General features: G+C 49.6%; 1 protein-coding gene across 1 annotated transcript in view; it reads right to left on the bottom strand.

The window, feature by feature from the left end:
- LOC104162428 (CUB and sushi domain-containing protein 2-like) overlaps positions 1 to 17,584 on the bottom strand; it is a gene marked incomplete at its 5' end in the record, with an annotated part of 281,493 nt that overhangs the window by 11,338 nt on the left and 252,571 nt on the right. The window contains 9 exon segments of the mRNA XM_009701143.1: positions 1 to 64; positions 1,245 to 1,418; positions 2,647 to 2,826; positions 3,663 to 3,839; positions 10,872 to 11,054; positions 13,366 to 13,539; positions 16,128 to 16,316; positions 17,157 to 17,290; positions 17,329 to 17,368. The exon segment at positions 1 to 64 is cut by the window's left edge and continues 104 nt beyond it. Of these exon segments, the coding sequence (XP_009699445.1) occupies positions 1 to 64; positions 1,245 to 1,418; positions 2,647 to 2,826; positions 3,663 to 3,839; positions 10,872 to 11,054; positions 13,366 to 13,539; positions 16,128 to 16,316; positions 17,157 to 17,290; positions 17,329 to 17,368 (1,315 nt within the window).

Here is a 17,584-nt window from a genome sequence, read left to right as displayed (position 1 = left end):
TCCTTGAAGCCTCTGTCCTCCCTCCTGCCTTGAGCGGGTATCCCTGGATCGCCGCAGAACACAGCTGCAACAGACAAAGAGACAAGTGGACTGTGATGAACCTCCTCAAGAGCAAGTGACAGTAATAAGCTAAAGATGGGTCTATTAATGGCCCAAACCTTACCACTCCCTGCCATCAAACTCTGTGATTGACTAGGGAATTAGTAGTGGTAGAAGGCGTTGCTGGCTACTTTCCTTGTAATTCTCTCTTTTTGTCAATTGCTGTTAATTAACTTCCACCTTCTCCCTCACCTTTTCTTTTATTTTTCCTCTTTTTTTTTTTCTCCCCCTAACAGCATGCTTAGCTTTAAAACGTATCTCTAATTGCATGATGTCAAATTGCTATACGGTTCCATGTCACACAGAAAGCCCGCTAATTATACCAGATCCAGGGAAAGGTGCAAGGAACACAGTAAGGGCTTTGTAAGATTTAATACGAAAATGGCTATTGTGCAGCTGCCAGCCAATCAGCCAAGAAAAGAAACTCAAATCTGCCTTTATCATTGTAAGACATTTAACTAATTTTTTTGCATTATCTATTGTATCAAGCCCATAGGTTTCCACCCAGCCAAAGCTCTGCCTTCACAAAACATTCCTAACTTCTGCCGCAACAAGACAGCGCCCTTTGCCAAAGGACTTTTTTCCTATGGCCTTTGGCAGTATCAAGAGCCCCGACTGCAGAAGACTCAGTCACTGGGGAGACACACGGACAAAGAGCCAGGTTTAACGATGCCTGATGGACAGGAACACGCAAGATCTTCAGACCTGTTGCAAACATGACCTCACATCTCTGTTACAAGAGGTGGGGTGACTGACTGTGTCCCCACGGCCACTACTGCCTCCTCGTTACAGAGACAGCAAACCCAGACTCCCAGCCTGTCGGAGGTGGGGAGAGCATTCAGACTTTTGGCTACAGGCACTCATCATGCTTTTCTCCTGGCATGCAAAATTCCCACTGACCTCAGTTAATGCACGACTTCCCTCGGAGTCAGGGGTAGGAAGCACAGCAAACAGATATTTAACTTCGCCCATACTGAGACTTGTCCATCCGTACCCTCTATGATACTGCCAGGCAAGGCAGAGTTGACGCTAAAACCAGCTACATGGAGAGCAGAGATGTTGGAGACAGAGCCTCCAACAACTGGGTTTTAAGCATAGTCCTCCACCCGCTTCACGCATGAACACGTCGATGGCTGCCTACTCACGGAAGCACTGGGGAATTTCCCCGCTCCAAGTCCCGTTCCCCTCGCAGGTCAGCACCGCTGGCAGGGAGAGCTGATACCCCTCCAGGCAGGCATAGCTCACGCTGGAGCCCCAGCTGAAAGCCGAGCCCACGACTTTCCCGTTGGGGATGGCTTGTGGGGATTTACAGATGATAGCTGAATGAAAAACAAAAGCACGCTCAGTTCACTTGACTTCGCAGCATAGTTATTTCCATTAACAAGCAAATTCACGTAGGATCAAAGTTATATTCTGCTCTCAAAGAGCATCTCCTGGGACTGGCCTAACGGGGGGCCGAACAAACTCTTCCAGCTGTGTGTGCGGTTGTAAACCCCAGGATTTTACTTTGAAGTTTGGAGTTAACCAAATCCCAAATCTCAAAGTCAGATTTCTGAGTCAGTGTTCATTTCCAACTGAAGGTAAGAATCCACCCAGACTTAGTGTGAAAACTCATCTAAGATTCCCTGAAAGATTCATACATTTTGGACAACCTGGCTGAATTTCAGATTAGCAGATGAATCAACAACCAGTCCATATTTCATTCACTCCAGGGTGTTTTAATACGACATTTTTGCAGTGTTTTGCTTTTCAGCTTAGGGAAGCACTGGGAAAGATGCTAAGCTCATGCAAATCAGCCTGGCCGCCAAATGCGACTCTGGCCACATTCTATATTACTCCTGCAACACTAGCTCAGTGGAGAGAACGAAAGAGGAGCATAAGATTTGCTCTTTACAGCCTCTGAAGGAACTGGAGTGTACTTGGAAGTTTCCGTGTGGTCTATATTTGTATTAGAATCATGACAGGTGAATTTTCCAGACTGCTAAGGAAGTACACAGATGACACTGCAAGCCTTATCTACACTTGGTGGGCGAGTAAAACACGCACAGAAGAGATCCAGCCTGTCCTGCAGCTGCTCTATTATTTCCTTTTCCTATCTCTGAACTACAGAGGCAATCTCAGAACTGAGAAGTAATGAAAAGAGCTGGAAGAAACATTTTTCAGACTTCTAGATGATGCCAAAAAGCGTGTGCTTCCAAAACACAATATTTCATTCGAGTTTGAGCTGAGTTTTTGTGAAGAGTAAGTCACTTTGCTCTCTGTGCTTCACTTTTCCTTCTCTACTACAGGGATAACAGCAATTGCCTCCCTCCCAGGCATATTGTGATGACTGATAGACCTAAAGATAGCAAGGTGTTCGTGCTATGTTGATAAAATGGTGTTAAGTACCATAAACACAGGGGATAGATTGAATGATAGGACCGAGAAACTCCCAGGTGGGCTCCAGGCACTACGCAGTAGTTGCTGCCTATTACCTTGTCACAAGTTGCAAAAAGTTTGTGGCCCGTAAAACTTTCATCCTCCACTATTTACAGCAACCAGTCTTACCCTTGCAGGCAGGTTTGGTGCCATTCCAGGTTCGGTCTTTCGTGCAAGTTAGAGAAGATGCCCTGTCTGACTCCATCATATACCCCGGCATGCACTGGAACACCACCGTTTTATTGTAGGTAAAATCACTGCCCAGCCTAATGCCGTTGGCTGGCACACCGGGGTCACCACAGTTGATCACTGCCAAAGAAAAAGAAAGCAGCGTTTCTAGCTGACCATCCCTTGTCTCACACTTCTGGATCTGCAATAACCAGAAACCTGATGGTCCCGAGCATTTTTCAATGCAGGATGTAACCCACTAATCGTGGAGAAGCAGGCGTTTGTAGCACAGAGGATTTGTAGCGCGGCACTAGCTATGGAACAGGCTGGGCTGCAGCACGTGGACAAAACTTTGCTTCTACTCAGTGGAGTGAGCAGTGATCTTAATGGCGCATTAAGACCTTGCAAGAAGTATTAACACACATTAAACATTAAAGAAAATCTGGGTCAAATCTGGGCTAGGTGGAAGACAGTTTGCTCACGGCACCCCCTCCTCTCTTTACCCTAGTTACTGTCTCTTATGTAAGATCACGTTTGCCGTCATCCACGTTTCTGCTGCAGGCACCTGCGGGTGGGAGCTGTGAGGAAACACAACACGTTCACCAAGGGCTTCTGAGCAGGGGCTCTGCCCACGCACGTCCCGGTGCCGGCACACCGGCAGGTAGGAACGCTCACGTTCAGCAGCAGCCCTGGAGAGCCCCTCCAGGTCGGCTGACATCTACTCATGAAGTCATTACAGAGCTCCCTTCATCCAGCTGGAAAAAAACAAACCCAGAGCAAGAGTTTTCCATTAGGTACTCACAGAGATTGCAGGCTGAGAGACTGCTGCTGCCGCTAGACAGTTTAACTGGGTTTCTCAGCACAGCACACGTGTGTGTGCACATCTACAGCGAGCGTCCAACGCGCGCTGACAACCCGTCCCCTGAGCCTGGCAGCATCGCTCATCTCATCTTCCAGGAATCCACCCCACCACTCACCTGTACACTCTGGACTGGTCCCAGTCCACGTCCCGTTCACCGTGCAGTGCCTGCTCAGCACTCCTGTGGAGTAATAGCCTTCCCGGCACTGATATATAATGGAACTGGAGAAAATCAAGCCATCGTTAAATATAACCCTCGCGTTGCTGGGGGTTCCTGGGTTTCCACAGGATATAACTAGAAAGCAAAATGGCAAAGTCAGAAAAAAAAAAAGAAAAAGCACACAAACAGCTCCCCCCCAACCAAAAATCAAGGCTTTCATCCTGCATTTGACTGTTCTCAATAAAAGTAAGACCAGCTGCAAAGCCCCTGGGTCAGCTCAGACAGAACAGGCTGTTCTGCGGAACACATCCATAACCCTTTGTGTCTCTGTTGCCGCATGGATCTCCATCTCCTTCCTCCACTGCAATGGCTGACCAAAGGATCTCACTAGCACACCATCCCTCAAAGGCTGGCGTGCCACCCCCCAGGCTTATCTCTAGCAAGCCTGGTTTTATCCCTTTCCCCCTTCAAACCTAGTTTAAAGCTCTTTCAACGAGCCCTGCTAACTCATGGCCAAAGACCCTTTTTACCCCTTTGAGACACATGTACCCTGTCTGTCGCCAGCAGGCCTGGTGTCGTGTAGACCAACTCATGATCAAATAAACCAAAATTCTGCAGGTGACACCAGGCTTGGAGCCAGGTATCAAAGTGCTGGGTCTGCCTGTTTCTTCCCTTAACATTCCCTGCAACTGGAAGGACAGAGGAGAGCACTGCTTGTGCTCCGATCCCTTCACCACTCGTCCCAAGGCCCTGAAGTCTCTCTTGATGGCCCTCTGACTTCTTGTTGCAACTTCAGCGCTGCCTACCTGAAAAATCAATAATGGATAGTGATCTGAGGGCCATACCAGGGTAGGAAGTTTTTTCTTCAACTCTTTAACCCAGGTCCCAGGGAGGCAGCAGAATTCCCTAAAGTGGGTCCAGTTGGCATATTGGGACTTCTGTTCCCTTCAGAAGCGAGTCTCCTGTGATGATGACCCAACTTTTTTTCTTTATGGAAAGGGGTCACGCCCTGTTTGCCCACCCTGCTGGTGGCACTCCTGTTCCCTGGTGCTCCCCAAGGGCTTCTTTTATGGATGGGGGGGCTTGGCGGCCATGGTCCCCCCCCGGCCGCTGTGGTGTGGAGTGGTGGGCTCCCGGCAGGTCTGTCAGTCCCTGCCGAGGTTCCCCTGGTTTGAGAAACCTGGAGTGCTCTGCCGCGGATGGTGCCGGCACCGGAGCCGCTCACCTCAGCGGGTGGTGCCAAGCCTTTGAGTCCCTCCACTTTCCAGGACTTTGGGAGCCTGGACCCGAGTGTGCCACTTTGGGAAGCCAAAACCTCGGCAGACTTCAGAGGAATGAAAGCAGCAAGGGAGCCCGCTGCTCTCCCACTGTGGCATTGCTCGCTGCCCAGCTAGATCCAATGACGCTTTCAGAGGAGGGGGAATATTGTGGGAATACAATTACAGGTTTGTCAGTGCCCAAGTTTTATGCCTGAAGTACCTCAGCACCACAGCAATAAAAAGGCATCAGAGTGAATGGTGGCACACGAAGCCCTGTCACGACAAAATAAGCACCTGCAATAATTGCACCCAGCCCTCATTTACTCTGAAATTACAGGACATAAAAGAAAATCACATGAATCAGGGAAAGGCTCAAACCACAAAGCCCAGCTCTTTGACAAGGAAATTCCTTGCTCCCACCCCTCCCCAGCAACCCGCCACCACCTCTGCAAGAACATCGGTCTGTGTGCACCCCCAGGTGACCCATCCCGGCCCTGGGACCCCTCCCCAGCACACCCCCCCCCCAAGATAGCCAGCCATTCGCCATGGGGAAATGTTCACTCGAGGCCCCAGCAGGAAAGCAATGAGCACAGGCCACCAACGCAAGCAGAGAGGTCTTCCTCTGCCTTGTTGCTTAGTTTGCCGACAGCCTGTTAACATATGAACTTGTTGGAAGCATATCTCTTCGACAGGAGGAAACTAATAACCATTCTGCACTGTCTGCACAGAAACTCTGCATGGCACTAAAATCATCCGAGGTGTGCTTCCTCCTTACAGATTTCTCATGCAGCCAACGTCTCTGCGATACACGGTGTCGTTTCCAAGAGATGCTGGGATAAAAGTCAGATTCTATCAACTCAGAAAAAGCTCTAAATGACTATTTCACTGCCTGCCCATACATCAGCTCTTCTCTCCTGCCCAACCTCCTCCACCTATGCATGTGGCCAGACACACACAGATGACCCAAAAATACTACTTTTGTGACTACGAGCAGACACAGGGAAATGGTTTAATCGCAGTGTGCCTCAGCTGTGCCCTGTATAGGCTAGATATAAAAGAAGCCATAAAGGCTTTCATAGGGATGAAAGGTTTAAATTTTTAAAATCATAATTTAAATATAAATAGGATCTAATCATGCAAGGGAGCAGTAAGCAGGTAAATAATTCCCTTGGCCTCAGTGGGAGATATAAAATGAATTAGGCCCCAAAAGAAAACTGGCTTTGGCTCTGGTTTTTGAACAGGGTATAAATCCTAAAAAGCCTGGAAGTCCCACAGTCATACCCACTCACATCTCTGTAAGAATCTCAAACCCCATCACCTTTAAACTGAAGTGAAAATTCAAGAAAACCACCTGAAAGTCAGCTGCATCAGACTGGGATTTCTTAGAGTTGCTGCTTCTTTGGAAATGTTTCAGGAGATGATGCTCAGTTGAAATGACCGACAGGACAAGAACGGTTTGACTCCGTGCTGCAGGAAGGGCTGCCGGGAGCCAGCTCAACCCGCTCCTCTCACCCAAGACCTGGTTTCTGCCGTGTTGCAGAGGACAGGACAGACAAGCGCAGGAGCCCAGACCCTCCGTACCCCGATCAGCACACGCGTTCCCCTCCGTGCCCGAGGGCCCCGACCACGCAGACCACCCGCACTGCGCTACCACAGACCTCTGCCAGGCCGAGGGGCACCGCGGGGCACCCCTACCATGCCAAACCCACTGCTGCTACGGAAACATTTCAAACGTCGCTGGGACTTAGAGACTGTTGCAGAACTCCCCACCTTGGCGTTTCTGGGTTTGTTTCTTTGTCAAGCTTCTTTATCAAAGTAAACGGTGTGCCTACAGTTATTTTTACGAAGTCTTTTGTGAGCATACCCCACAGAAAAGCTTGCTAAATGCAGTTAACCCCATCCCCACCAAGTACTTGCACTCCCCTAAAGCCTGCCCGCAGCACAGGATTTGCCGAGTGGCTCCAGGCCAAGCAGTGGGATGGGGCGAGTTCAGCGTCGTAGGCTCCCAGCTCCTCGGAAAGTCTAACGGGAGATGGCACAGTGGGAACCAAACACTTAAAAAGGTGCTCCTGAGCCCTCCTGAAAACTCAGCTACTTGCCCTAACCTGGGAGCCGTAAGCTCCCTTCAGCACTTCGGTGCTTCCTCCGGTTTGGGGTGAAGTCAAAGGCACGCTGCCTCGCTCCCCTTGTTCCTTGCTAACGCTTACACCGGCGGTTACCAAACCTGAGGGGCGGCCAGCCAGAGGGGGTTCGGAGCCAGCGGTGGGTGCCACAGCAGCCTGCATGTGCTGGGGCTGCGGCACTCGCCCCCAATTCCTCCTCCTAGAGAGGACGTGATTTTGATTTTTGAGGATGCGTGCTGAGCGCGTGTGCTGGGGCGGCCCGCGAGCAGAGCCGGCGGGGACTTCGGGGTCTGCCTTGACTCCTGACAACGGCCGAGCTCTTCCCTGCGATCCCCTTGTCGCTGAGGGGAGCTGGGGAGCTTCCGTATGCTACGAAGTGGCTTCTCCTATATAAAACATCACAATGCTCAGAGGTGGTCCAGAGCTCAGCAATAATTAATTTGATTCCAATCCATGCATCCTTTTTCTGAAAAGCTTATTAAGATTCCCCCCTTGTCTGCCTTTGCTTTTTCCTACACGTTTTACAGCGAGAAGCTGCTGGGAGAGGGAATTTCTCTGGGTCCTGTTCAGGCACTCAGCTCAGAGCCAGCGCAGCTGCGCACGAAGGCAGCGATGCTCGGAGTAGGGTCACACGAGGCCCCCCAACACGTACCACCATTATCCAAAGCAGCATCGTCCAGAGCAGGGCAAGGGGCAAGTGCTGTTATACTTATTACACACTTTAAGGTCCCCAAGTCCCGCACAGCAAACACCTGCCTTAATACCACGACACGGGCTTGTTCAGGGCCGGCCTTTCAGCCAGTGCCCAGAGAAGGTACATTTCTGCAAGCCTTGCTCTTCAGAAACTGCAGCAAGGGAAGGCTGACGACTGCTGTCAGTGCATGTCTGACTACGCTCGAGGTGGTGTGTGAATACAGCATCCTCTGCACGTCCCCCCGCCTCGACCTAACCCTCACAACCGTCGGTACTTCGTTTGGGCTCTGCTGCCATCTGACCGCCCAGCTGAAACGCTCTCCTAATGATGTCTGACACGTCAGGCAAAACCTCCTGCTGCAATAAGACACAGCAGAGAGTCTCTGGAGCCTCAAAGCCTTTGCTTCAGGGCTGGTAATTTCCATGCTGTTTAATTTAACCTGTAACCCATAACCCACCTAACTACGTAGAGAGAGAAAGCAAAAGGCAGCCTTGACCCGAATCCCAGCCCTGCCACCTCCCACATCCTCAGCGGTCAAACGGCTGCAAGACAAAACTCAGTTTCTTTTCCCAGTTTTATCACTTAAAATAAAGACATTTCTGTCTACTGAAACTGCCAAAGATCAGCCAAAGCACCATCTCACTTTGGATGCAGTTTTAATTCACTTGGAGAAAACCCACCATTATAAAAGCAAATGCTCTGCTCACCTTCTAAGAGGAGGAGGGAGTGTACAGCAGAGTACAACTGATGAGCCCCCTCCTGCCCCACTCCTCGGTGAACATAGATGGGGCATCAGGAAGGAGGAGAAAGAAAGGAAAAAAAACCCTAAAATTTCATTTACACTTTAAAAACTTGCTGGAAATTAAAGCTAAATGAGGCCTGAAATCTGCAACTTTGGAAAGCCAGGGAAGCTGCTCTTACTGGGGATAACAAAACCAGACTGAAGCAGGAGCCTCAGAAGGAGTCCCTGCAATTAATTTCATTCCAAACCATTTGTATATTCTGGAAAAATCATTTGACTTCTTCCTGCCTCCCTATTCCTTCGGCTTTCTTAAAAAACATCCCAGTGAGTAAAAGGTACAAGGATTAGGAGCCGATTAGTTTCAAGGTGACTCTCTGCAAAGCCCAGCGCTCCCACCTGCCACAGACACCCCCTCCGTGGATCAGAGCTGGACTGGTCCCGGTGCAGGAAGACACCGACACTCCAACATCAGCCCCTTGGCTTCAAAGTCAAGCAGATCCTTTGTAACTGAACCTATTACGGCAGCGTGCGCTCTCGCTCGCTCTCTCCAAAATGGAGATAACAACTCCTCTCTCCTTCCCTTCTATTTACGCTGTAGGATTTGCACGGTGCCCTCGGCATGTCCGCGCACTTACGTGCTCCTCTGCAGCGGGTCCCCACCTCCCGCTGAATGGACTGAGACCCTCTGTGCTCATCTAGCAGCTACTCTGGAGAGCAATTTGCATCGAATTCCCCGGGCAGGCGAGTGTCGGTGACCTCTGAAGCCCCATCAGGCTTGATTTTGCTCAATTTGGTGGCTGAGAGCAGTGAACAAGCGGCTGCGTCAGAGAGCTGATGCACCACGGAGGTGCTGAGCTGCTCCGCTGCTGCACTGGAGCTTTTCCACAGCAGCACCAAGCTGCCCAGTCCTTCCAAGCACCTGCCAGGGCACTCAGCCCTCATCTTCAATTGCCCTGAATTCAATCCCCAAATTAATCCCTCCTCTCTCTCTCCTCTAAATACCTGTTCCAGAGAGCTGAAAGTAACACTCAAAGCGCAGCCAGAAGAACACCTTGTAGTGCCTGCAACTCGCTGTGAATACAAACAACAGACACGCAGCACACTGCTCATCACTGGAAATTACGTCCCTACACTGGCCAGTCAGCACTTAACATTAAATGACTACATTATAGACATAATGTTATTATTATTCATAAAGTATAAAAAAAAAATAATCTGCCAGGGATCCATATTTTGGTGCCTCTAGAACCTGATGGGTTATTTATCCTGAGATTAATGAACAGAGCCTTTCCACCAAAAGAAAAAAACAAAGAATGAAAAAACCCCAAGACCTAAGTGTATTAATAACATGATTCAGTGTCTTTTCAATCAAGAGCTCCATCAATTTGGAATAAATTTCCAATTAATTTACAAACTCTCTCTGAGCTTTTGGCTTCTGAAACAGCTGGAGAGAAACACTTGCCCACGTCTCCTTGCATTTGGTATCCTGCCTCATTTTGGCTTTTGTTCTTTCCCCAGTTGATTTTTAAACACTTCTATAAAACAGGAGCAGTGAGCAGCACAGCTCAGAGAATCCGGCTGGGGGTTGATTAGATTGGATTATAGGGTCTTACTTGATTCCTTCAAATGGAAAAATAAGGGGTTTGGAGTTTTCAAATATGAAAATATGCTAACTGGATTATAATTTGCATTTTGCGTTATTGCTTAATGTAAATGACTCTTGCATGTGCCAGTTCCAGCTTTCATGGAGGTTTGAAGCTATTGGCATTTCTCATTCTGCTGAATTTCCTCAACAGAGCAACAATGAATTAGTCAGTGGTACCCGCAGATCTTAGACCAAAACGGGGCAATTCCTGACCATCTAGTTGGATACATGATGCAGACCAAGAGACATTCACCCAGTGATTCCTGCAGCGTCCGAGTGAGCGACAGGCTCGGAGGATGCCTGGAAGTGAGGACCAGATCCCAAAGGCTCTTCCAACTCTACACCTCAGTCCAGATGTTGGCATGAACCTGAATGACCTGAAACCCTGAATACCATCCTGGTGCACCCTGCATAGCGGAGCAGAGCTGGGCATGCAAAAAGGTGATACTCATCCTCTAGCACTGAGAAACCCTCCTGTGAGATGTGACCTGCAGTTGTGTGGAAAGGCGAGAACCGAGGCTCTTTGACATACAACAGTATTTGGAGGAAACGATGAAGAAGAGTATTATTCCTCGCAGCACCAGACTGACCCTGGCAACTAAACCAGAGGGGACGGCTGGGCAGCCATCCCTGCTGCGGTAATTCTGGGGACACCACAGCAGGTTTGGTGTGATGCGGGAGAGCACGCCCGACTGGAAAAGTACCTTCGCATTCCGGCTGTGTGCCGCTCCAGGAGCCGTTGGCTTGGCAGGTCCTCTCGGATGAACCCCGGAGCAAGTAACCCGGCTCGCAGCTGAACCGGACCACGCTGCCTACATCAAAGTCATCCCCCAGGCCAATGCCGTGAGAGGGGATCCCTGGGTCACCACACACACCCTGGCTGCCTCCTGTTAAGAAGAGAGCACAGTATCAGCAAAGTAAGCAAGTCATGGGGTTTGGCCCTTCTTCCCACTCAACTGCACGTGTTCAGAGGGCCAGCACACGGACTTAGATGGTGTGACTGACTGCTTTAACTCTGACTGCCTCTCAGCAGAGCGGGGAAATTCCAGATGCAACGACGTCTGACTCTGGGAGCCCACTGGTTTTAAGCTGGTTGCAGAATGCGGCCGTAACCTCTGAATCTCAAGATGGAGCCCTCGCCAGCTGCAGCTGCTTTCCGCGGCAGCTGCTCCAGCAGACAGCAGCTCGGTTGCCAGCATCAGTCATGTGGATGGTTTCCCTCCAAGCAGAAATTACGACGTGCTCCAAGCCACCTTAGCGTGCCCTATTGTATTTGCAGACCAAGAAGCTGTTGGGTTTGGAGCACAGAGGCGGGAGGGATCCAGCTGAGAAACATCCGCTCGTACAAGTCGTGAACACTTTGAGCTGCCGGCCGTAAGTCAGGGGGGACAGGAGGAAGGGAGCAGCTGTAGCAGATGCCTCGCAGGGGTTCTCTGGAGCAGACTGGAGAAATGCCCACCTCCTTACTGCCTGACACAGCCTCACACCACGTACGCCTGTTCTTGGCTTTCTCTGCTAATGATCTGTGTAAACACATACACCCCCCAAGCCAGGAAAGACTATTTCACTCCTGCAGCTAGTAATGAAGTTCCCGGATCCCGGCCCTTCTGTGCCTTGCTGCAGGTACAGCCTTCACAGCGTTATGTGTAATATAAAACATAATGAGCATATTCATCATCCAGGGAACGCACTTGCTTGTAAAGAGAAGGGGGAGAACGCTCCAGGTTCAGCATTTTCTTTCACGTAATGACTTATATCAAAGTCTTTTGTTTCTCTTGTAAAAAATGCTGTCACACCGTAGGGATCTTCCGCACACAATGGAGAACCTTTGGTAGGAGATGATGGGAGCTCTATTCTGACTCTTCACTGCTTTTCTAACTGTACCGTCTGAGTTCGGTGGAAGAGAGAAGCCTCTCCCCAAGCCCTTGGGTGGAAATCATGGTTCTGGGGCACTGCGCATTCACCTGGCCGCCAAGCAGAGAGGGCCTGTCAAATGCCATCAGCCTTGCTCTAAAGCTGCCTCCATGAAGTCATTCAGAAAAGAAAGGGGGGAAAAAAAAATAAAAAAAAAAATCACACACACCAGATGTCAGTAGGAACTAGTCAGAATAACGCTGAACGTTTCCAAAAATCCACCCGCAAAGATGACAGGAGACAGTGAAAACCACATGGGGAAGATGCACGAATTAGAGCAGAAAACCCTTCTGAGCAGCTACAGACCAAGAACTACGCAGATATGGCTTCCAAATATGAGGATGACTCCGCTTGATTTCTTTTTCCCTTCCAAAGCAGAGGTTAAACTTGGTCAAGTGCAGCTGCTAAATCTAAGTGGCATAATTAAAAATTAACACTTGTCCCAAATGCTTTGCTCTAGCTAAGTTCTCATTTCTTCTGCCTCTGCACTCTCCAAGGAAGAAGTGACACGATGGCATGGGGAGGGCTTTGCACAGCATCCTGCCAGTCCTTCAGCACCCCTCCTTCTACAGAAGGCCATCAGCTGAGACCCCAGCACCCTGATTTCAGGAAGGCTTGGCAAGCACATCTCATTGCATCCTCCATGACTTGGACCCAAGTCCGTCTCATCAGGGACTTTATTTTTTTTCGTATCAGGATGTTTTCAGCGCAAGACCTTTCTCACTCTGGCACGGGAGTGGGGATGGACTTCTGTTGCCAAACTGCTCTCAGTGGGGATGCTGATGATGTGGAAACTCATTGTATGAGCTTCAACTTGCCTTGTGCGGCCCTGGGACTGCTGTGGTGCCGTAACAGCAGATGTCAGGCCCTGGAAAGGGGCCACATGGGCTTCTTTTATTGGAACGCATGAGAAAGGGTCAGATGCTGCAGACAGGATGCAAGGACCCAATTCTGCATAAGACACGTTTACCCTGTACAGACTCTGCATAGAGAAAGCTGTAAAGCAGCAGGCTGCAGTACACCTCCTACCACAAACATTTGCTGCAGTGATTTATTTCTCATCTTGCTAGCCGAGTGGTTTACTCCCTGCCAGTGCTTACCATCCAAGTTGCAGGAGACTGGATAGCTGAGACGCAGTGATTTTCAGAGTCTTCCACAATCCCCCTCGGCAGCACGTGTATCTCCCTAGCTCCGTGAAGCACATCAGGCTGCCCTCTCGCAGGATAAAAAGGGGTAGGGGCAGATGGGACTGCCCCATCCCCTCCTTCCCGAAGCCCACCTCACCTGAGCAGTGCGGCAGGGAGCCGCTCCAGCGCCCATCAAGCTGGCACATGCGAGTGGAGTTGCCGATCAGAGTCCGCTTCCCCAGGCAGCTGTACCGGACCACGGAGCCGACAGTGTACTTGTCACCAGAGATCTGAGCGTGGGGCGGGGAGCCGGGGTGGCCACAAGAGACCACTGTAAGAGACGGACACCACAGCTTCAACCACGAGGGAACTGCCTGGCATGCTCATTCGAAGGTACACAGCAAAGTACTGCGTGTTCAAGGTCACTACACGGGACCTTGGCAGCTTAAACCCACTCATCTGCCCCAGAGCCCACCAAACGCCCGGCGGCTCATGCCACGGTGCAGGTGAGGCATAGCAGACCTTGCATCAGTCTCCTGGGGGACATGAGCTCATCCTAGAAGAACTGCCACGGGTTTGTGCATAAATACCTTGTCTTGACACTGACAGGCATTTTGCAGGTTCCTTGGAAAACTCATCCTTTCTTAAACGTGAATATTTCCATGCACACCCTCAACTCCACCACCCCCGACAGCGCCAGGTCCTGTGACACAGAGCTGCAATCGATGCCTTGTCACACCTGAGCAAATTATCCTGGCAGATTCTGAGCGCTGCGCACTCGACCATCGCTAGCAAAAAAATCACCGCTAACAATAATTAATAGGTTTACTTTAGCTTAGCAATCAGAGTGGAGACAGGGAGGCTGTTGACAAATACACTGACAGATCTAGGGGCTATTAGACAGGTTTGGATGAGGATGCTCAGCGTGAAGACCACGCACCACTCGGTTTCTGAAGGAAAGCGTCCGTAACTGATATCTTCTCTCCCTCTGCTAGAGTCTAAAAATACCAATACTGGCATTAGGTAGAAAACATGATGTATGTTTCAATAAAAAGGAGAGCACGCATATGTTTGGGCACGTGGGCGTTGAAATATACTGGTGCAGAGCTGTGACTAAAACCAAGGGCGCTTTGCAAGGAAATAGGTTTGATAGCTAATACTTAAACTCACACTGTAACTAACAATTTAATAATAGATACTCCAGCAGACTCAGCTAAGCTTAAAACCTGTGGCGGTACTGAGGTTTTTAAAGGATTTACGTACACAGTGGGAAGACTGTTTCTTCTGATGCGTTAGGCTCTGCTCCCGTGTACTTCACTTCTTGGACTCGCTCTCCCACCCCTTCAAGGGGATCAGCTCTCTTTTGCTCTCTCTCAGAAACAGGCATGAGTCAACATTCACAACCCAAGCTTGTCTGGCATCAACCTTTTAAATTTATGCTTTAGGAAGGGCCCAGTAATTTTAGGTGCCCAGCTATAAACACTTTAAAGGCGTATGGCTTTCAGCACTGAGCACATCTTAAGTTCAACACACAGAAAATAAAGACATGCAAAAAACCTTTTTTTTTTTTTTTTTAAGTTATTAAGCCCATGAATCCACGTAATCTGTTGTTAAACTGACCTGAGTTTCCAAAATTTTGAGAATGCCCACAAATCCTCCAAGTCAATGGATGCTCATCATTTTAAAGGGGGAGATCCCCTTTATTTAGCGGGAGAGCTGAGGACTGAGGGAGCCTGAGATATTAGGCTCCCAGGGTTTAAAAGGTAAGCACCCTCCCAGAGCCCCCACGGCTGCAGTAACACCCGGTTATCACTTGTCAATTCCCCATGGCCTGTGCAGGTGCTGCAAATGCAAGAAGGTGGCATGCTGCTAACAAAAGGAAAGGAAAACGTGCCAAAAACTAGCTGGTATGACTAGGTGTTGAAGGATAATACAAGAGAAAAGAAACAGTCATGGCTTTGGAACAGCTAAGCCGATACGAACTGAAGGAGCTCCATCTCCGACTGCTTCAGCGATTCATTATGCCAGGTAAGGAGACCGCAACTGCTTTAGTCTCCAAAAGGCACACACCAGCAGTGCTGGGGGTTGGTCTGCCAGGGGTCCGCTCCCGTCTCTGCCACGAGCTCACTGGGCAGCCCTAGGTCAACTCCAGGCACGCTTTGGACCTTGGTTTCCCCCAGTGTAAGACAGGGATACCACCACTGACGCTGTTCATACAATGGCTGGAGATCTCCTGGACTAGGTGTGACTACTACAGTGTGAGACCACCGTGGGTATTTCGTGCCTTTCTACACTATTGGAAAAACTCCGTAAGTCAAACCGTCACCCAGAACCTCCCAATCCTCTCTGCAAACCACAATGGCAGAAAGGGCCAGGAAACTGTAAGAAAGGGAGGGGGGAAACGTAGAGCGCGGGTCAGGAAGCAAATCCGCTTTAGTACCTGCGTTGCAGCAGAATAAAGGCTGCATTTATTTCACCATCGCACTGTCACTTCTCTCCCCCAAAGGCATGGGGATGAGTGGGTGTATGGAAACTCAGCCATGCCTGAGCAGTCCTAAATACGTTCTGTCCTCAGCCAGGCTAATTGCATCCCGCTTCCTAGGAAGATCTGTGTTGCAGAACTGCTGCTGCCCTTCTCCACCTGCAATACTTTTGCTGGAGCTGCATGGAACCACTAAAACCCAGCGGGAGCTGCTTCCCCTGCAGAGAAACCGTCGCTGCCTAACAGGATTTCTCTCCTCAGACCATAGATTCTCCTTCTGTGGGCAGGATCCAGAGGCCAGTGAAGTTGGTGGAAGGATTCCCACGGATTACAAAGGGCTTTGGATCCAGACTTTTTACATAACGATTCAGCTAAGCAACAGAGAACTACATGGGATGAAAACCTGTGGTGGATGGGTATTATTCTGAAGAACTTACAAAGACACTGTGGGAGGGCACGGTCCCAAGTGCCATCCCCCTGACAGGTAAGGACATGTGTCCCCAATAAGTAATATCCATGGCTGCACTGATATGAGACAGTTGTTCCAAAGCTGAATCTGTGAGGACCACTTGGCTGCACTTGACGGATGCTGTTTTCCAGGTGCCCGGGGTCAGTACAGTTTACAACTGCAAACAAACAACAAAAAAAAATACAAAACAAAGGGTGTAACAAAGAACAAAGGATTCTCCAAAAATGAGCAGGAAAAGGGGAAAAGTTGCAAATCACATATTTCACAATTTAAGTGGGTTTTTTCTTATTTTTTTTTCTTTTTTTTAAAAGATTCTTTAGGGCAGAAATAGAAAAAAATCCTTATTAAAAGGAACAAAGAGAGAGTAGAGGCAATCCTGCAGGCTCTCGCCCTGCCAAGCGAGGCTCAGCAGCAGAGCCTCGCTCTCTGGCCCCAAACCGGGACTCACATTAGCCAGCTGAGAATAATTGATTTCTTGACCAACACAGCAACAATATCGACAGTGATACTGGGTTAAGGGAGTACAGAGGATGGGAGTGCAGGGAGGGGAGGGAATTTGATAAGTGAACTTGAGTGCTAAGACCAACGAAAGCAGGGCAGCCTAGAAGGAGAAAGGGCTCTGCACAAAGACCGTGATATTTGCTTTGAGTAAACTGGTCCAGGGTTACCAGGCTGACCTCTGCTAAGGGTCCGGCCTGACATTTCTTGTGTCCTCCCCACTTACAACACACACCTCGATGTCTTGGAGGATGTAGGGCTGGGCAGAGTCCACTAACAGCTCTGAGTGAAGCCCAAGGGAAAGTCAGGTGTGTTGCATGCGATTTACACAGGCCCTTGGAGCTCAACCATCACTTGTACATTCCTGAGGAACTGCAAGATTTACTTTACGTGAATTTTATGACAGCGTCAAGCAGGATTTTAGGAACCCAGAGTAACCAACGAGACAGGCGCAGACAAGCCCAATTTGCCTAGACCCGGGGGGAGGCAGGCGACTTACCCCGGCAGGCGGGCAGGGTGCTGCTCCACTGTCCATTGGCCAAGCACTGGGACTGCGATGCTCCTTCCAGGCGGTACCCGATGTTGCACACAAACTTGGCCACATCGTTCAGATTAAACTGACTCCCTTGGGTTGTGCCACATCGTTCAGATTAAACGGACGCCGTTGGGTAAAGCCATTGGCAGGGTTGCCAGGGTGGCCACAAGTGATAGCTACAATCAGAAATTGGAGATGTTACTTTTTTGCCTGGAAAAAAATGGATCAACCGTTGGAAAAAGTTCCCAAGGAAGAAGACCATAAAAAACCCCCCCCACATCAACCCTGAAATCCATGCTGATTTCAAGGATTTGTGGTCAGCCTTGTTGAAATACTGAATCAAGTTGAGAGCACGGTACCTTTGTTCATTTTACTGGCATAAGAAATTCTCT

Source organism: Cariama cristata, unplaced genomic scaffold, assembly GCF_000690535.1.
Source record: "Cariama cristata isolate BGI_N322 unplaced genomic scaffold, ASM69053v1 scaffold4885, whole genome shotgun sequence".
In the NCBI taxonomy this organism is placed as follows: domain Eukaryota; kingdom Metazoa; phylum Chordata; class Aves; order Cariamiformes; family Cariamidae; genus Cariama; species Cariama cristata.
This window is presented reverse-complemented; position numbering and strand designations above follow the sequence as displayed.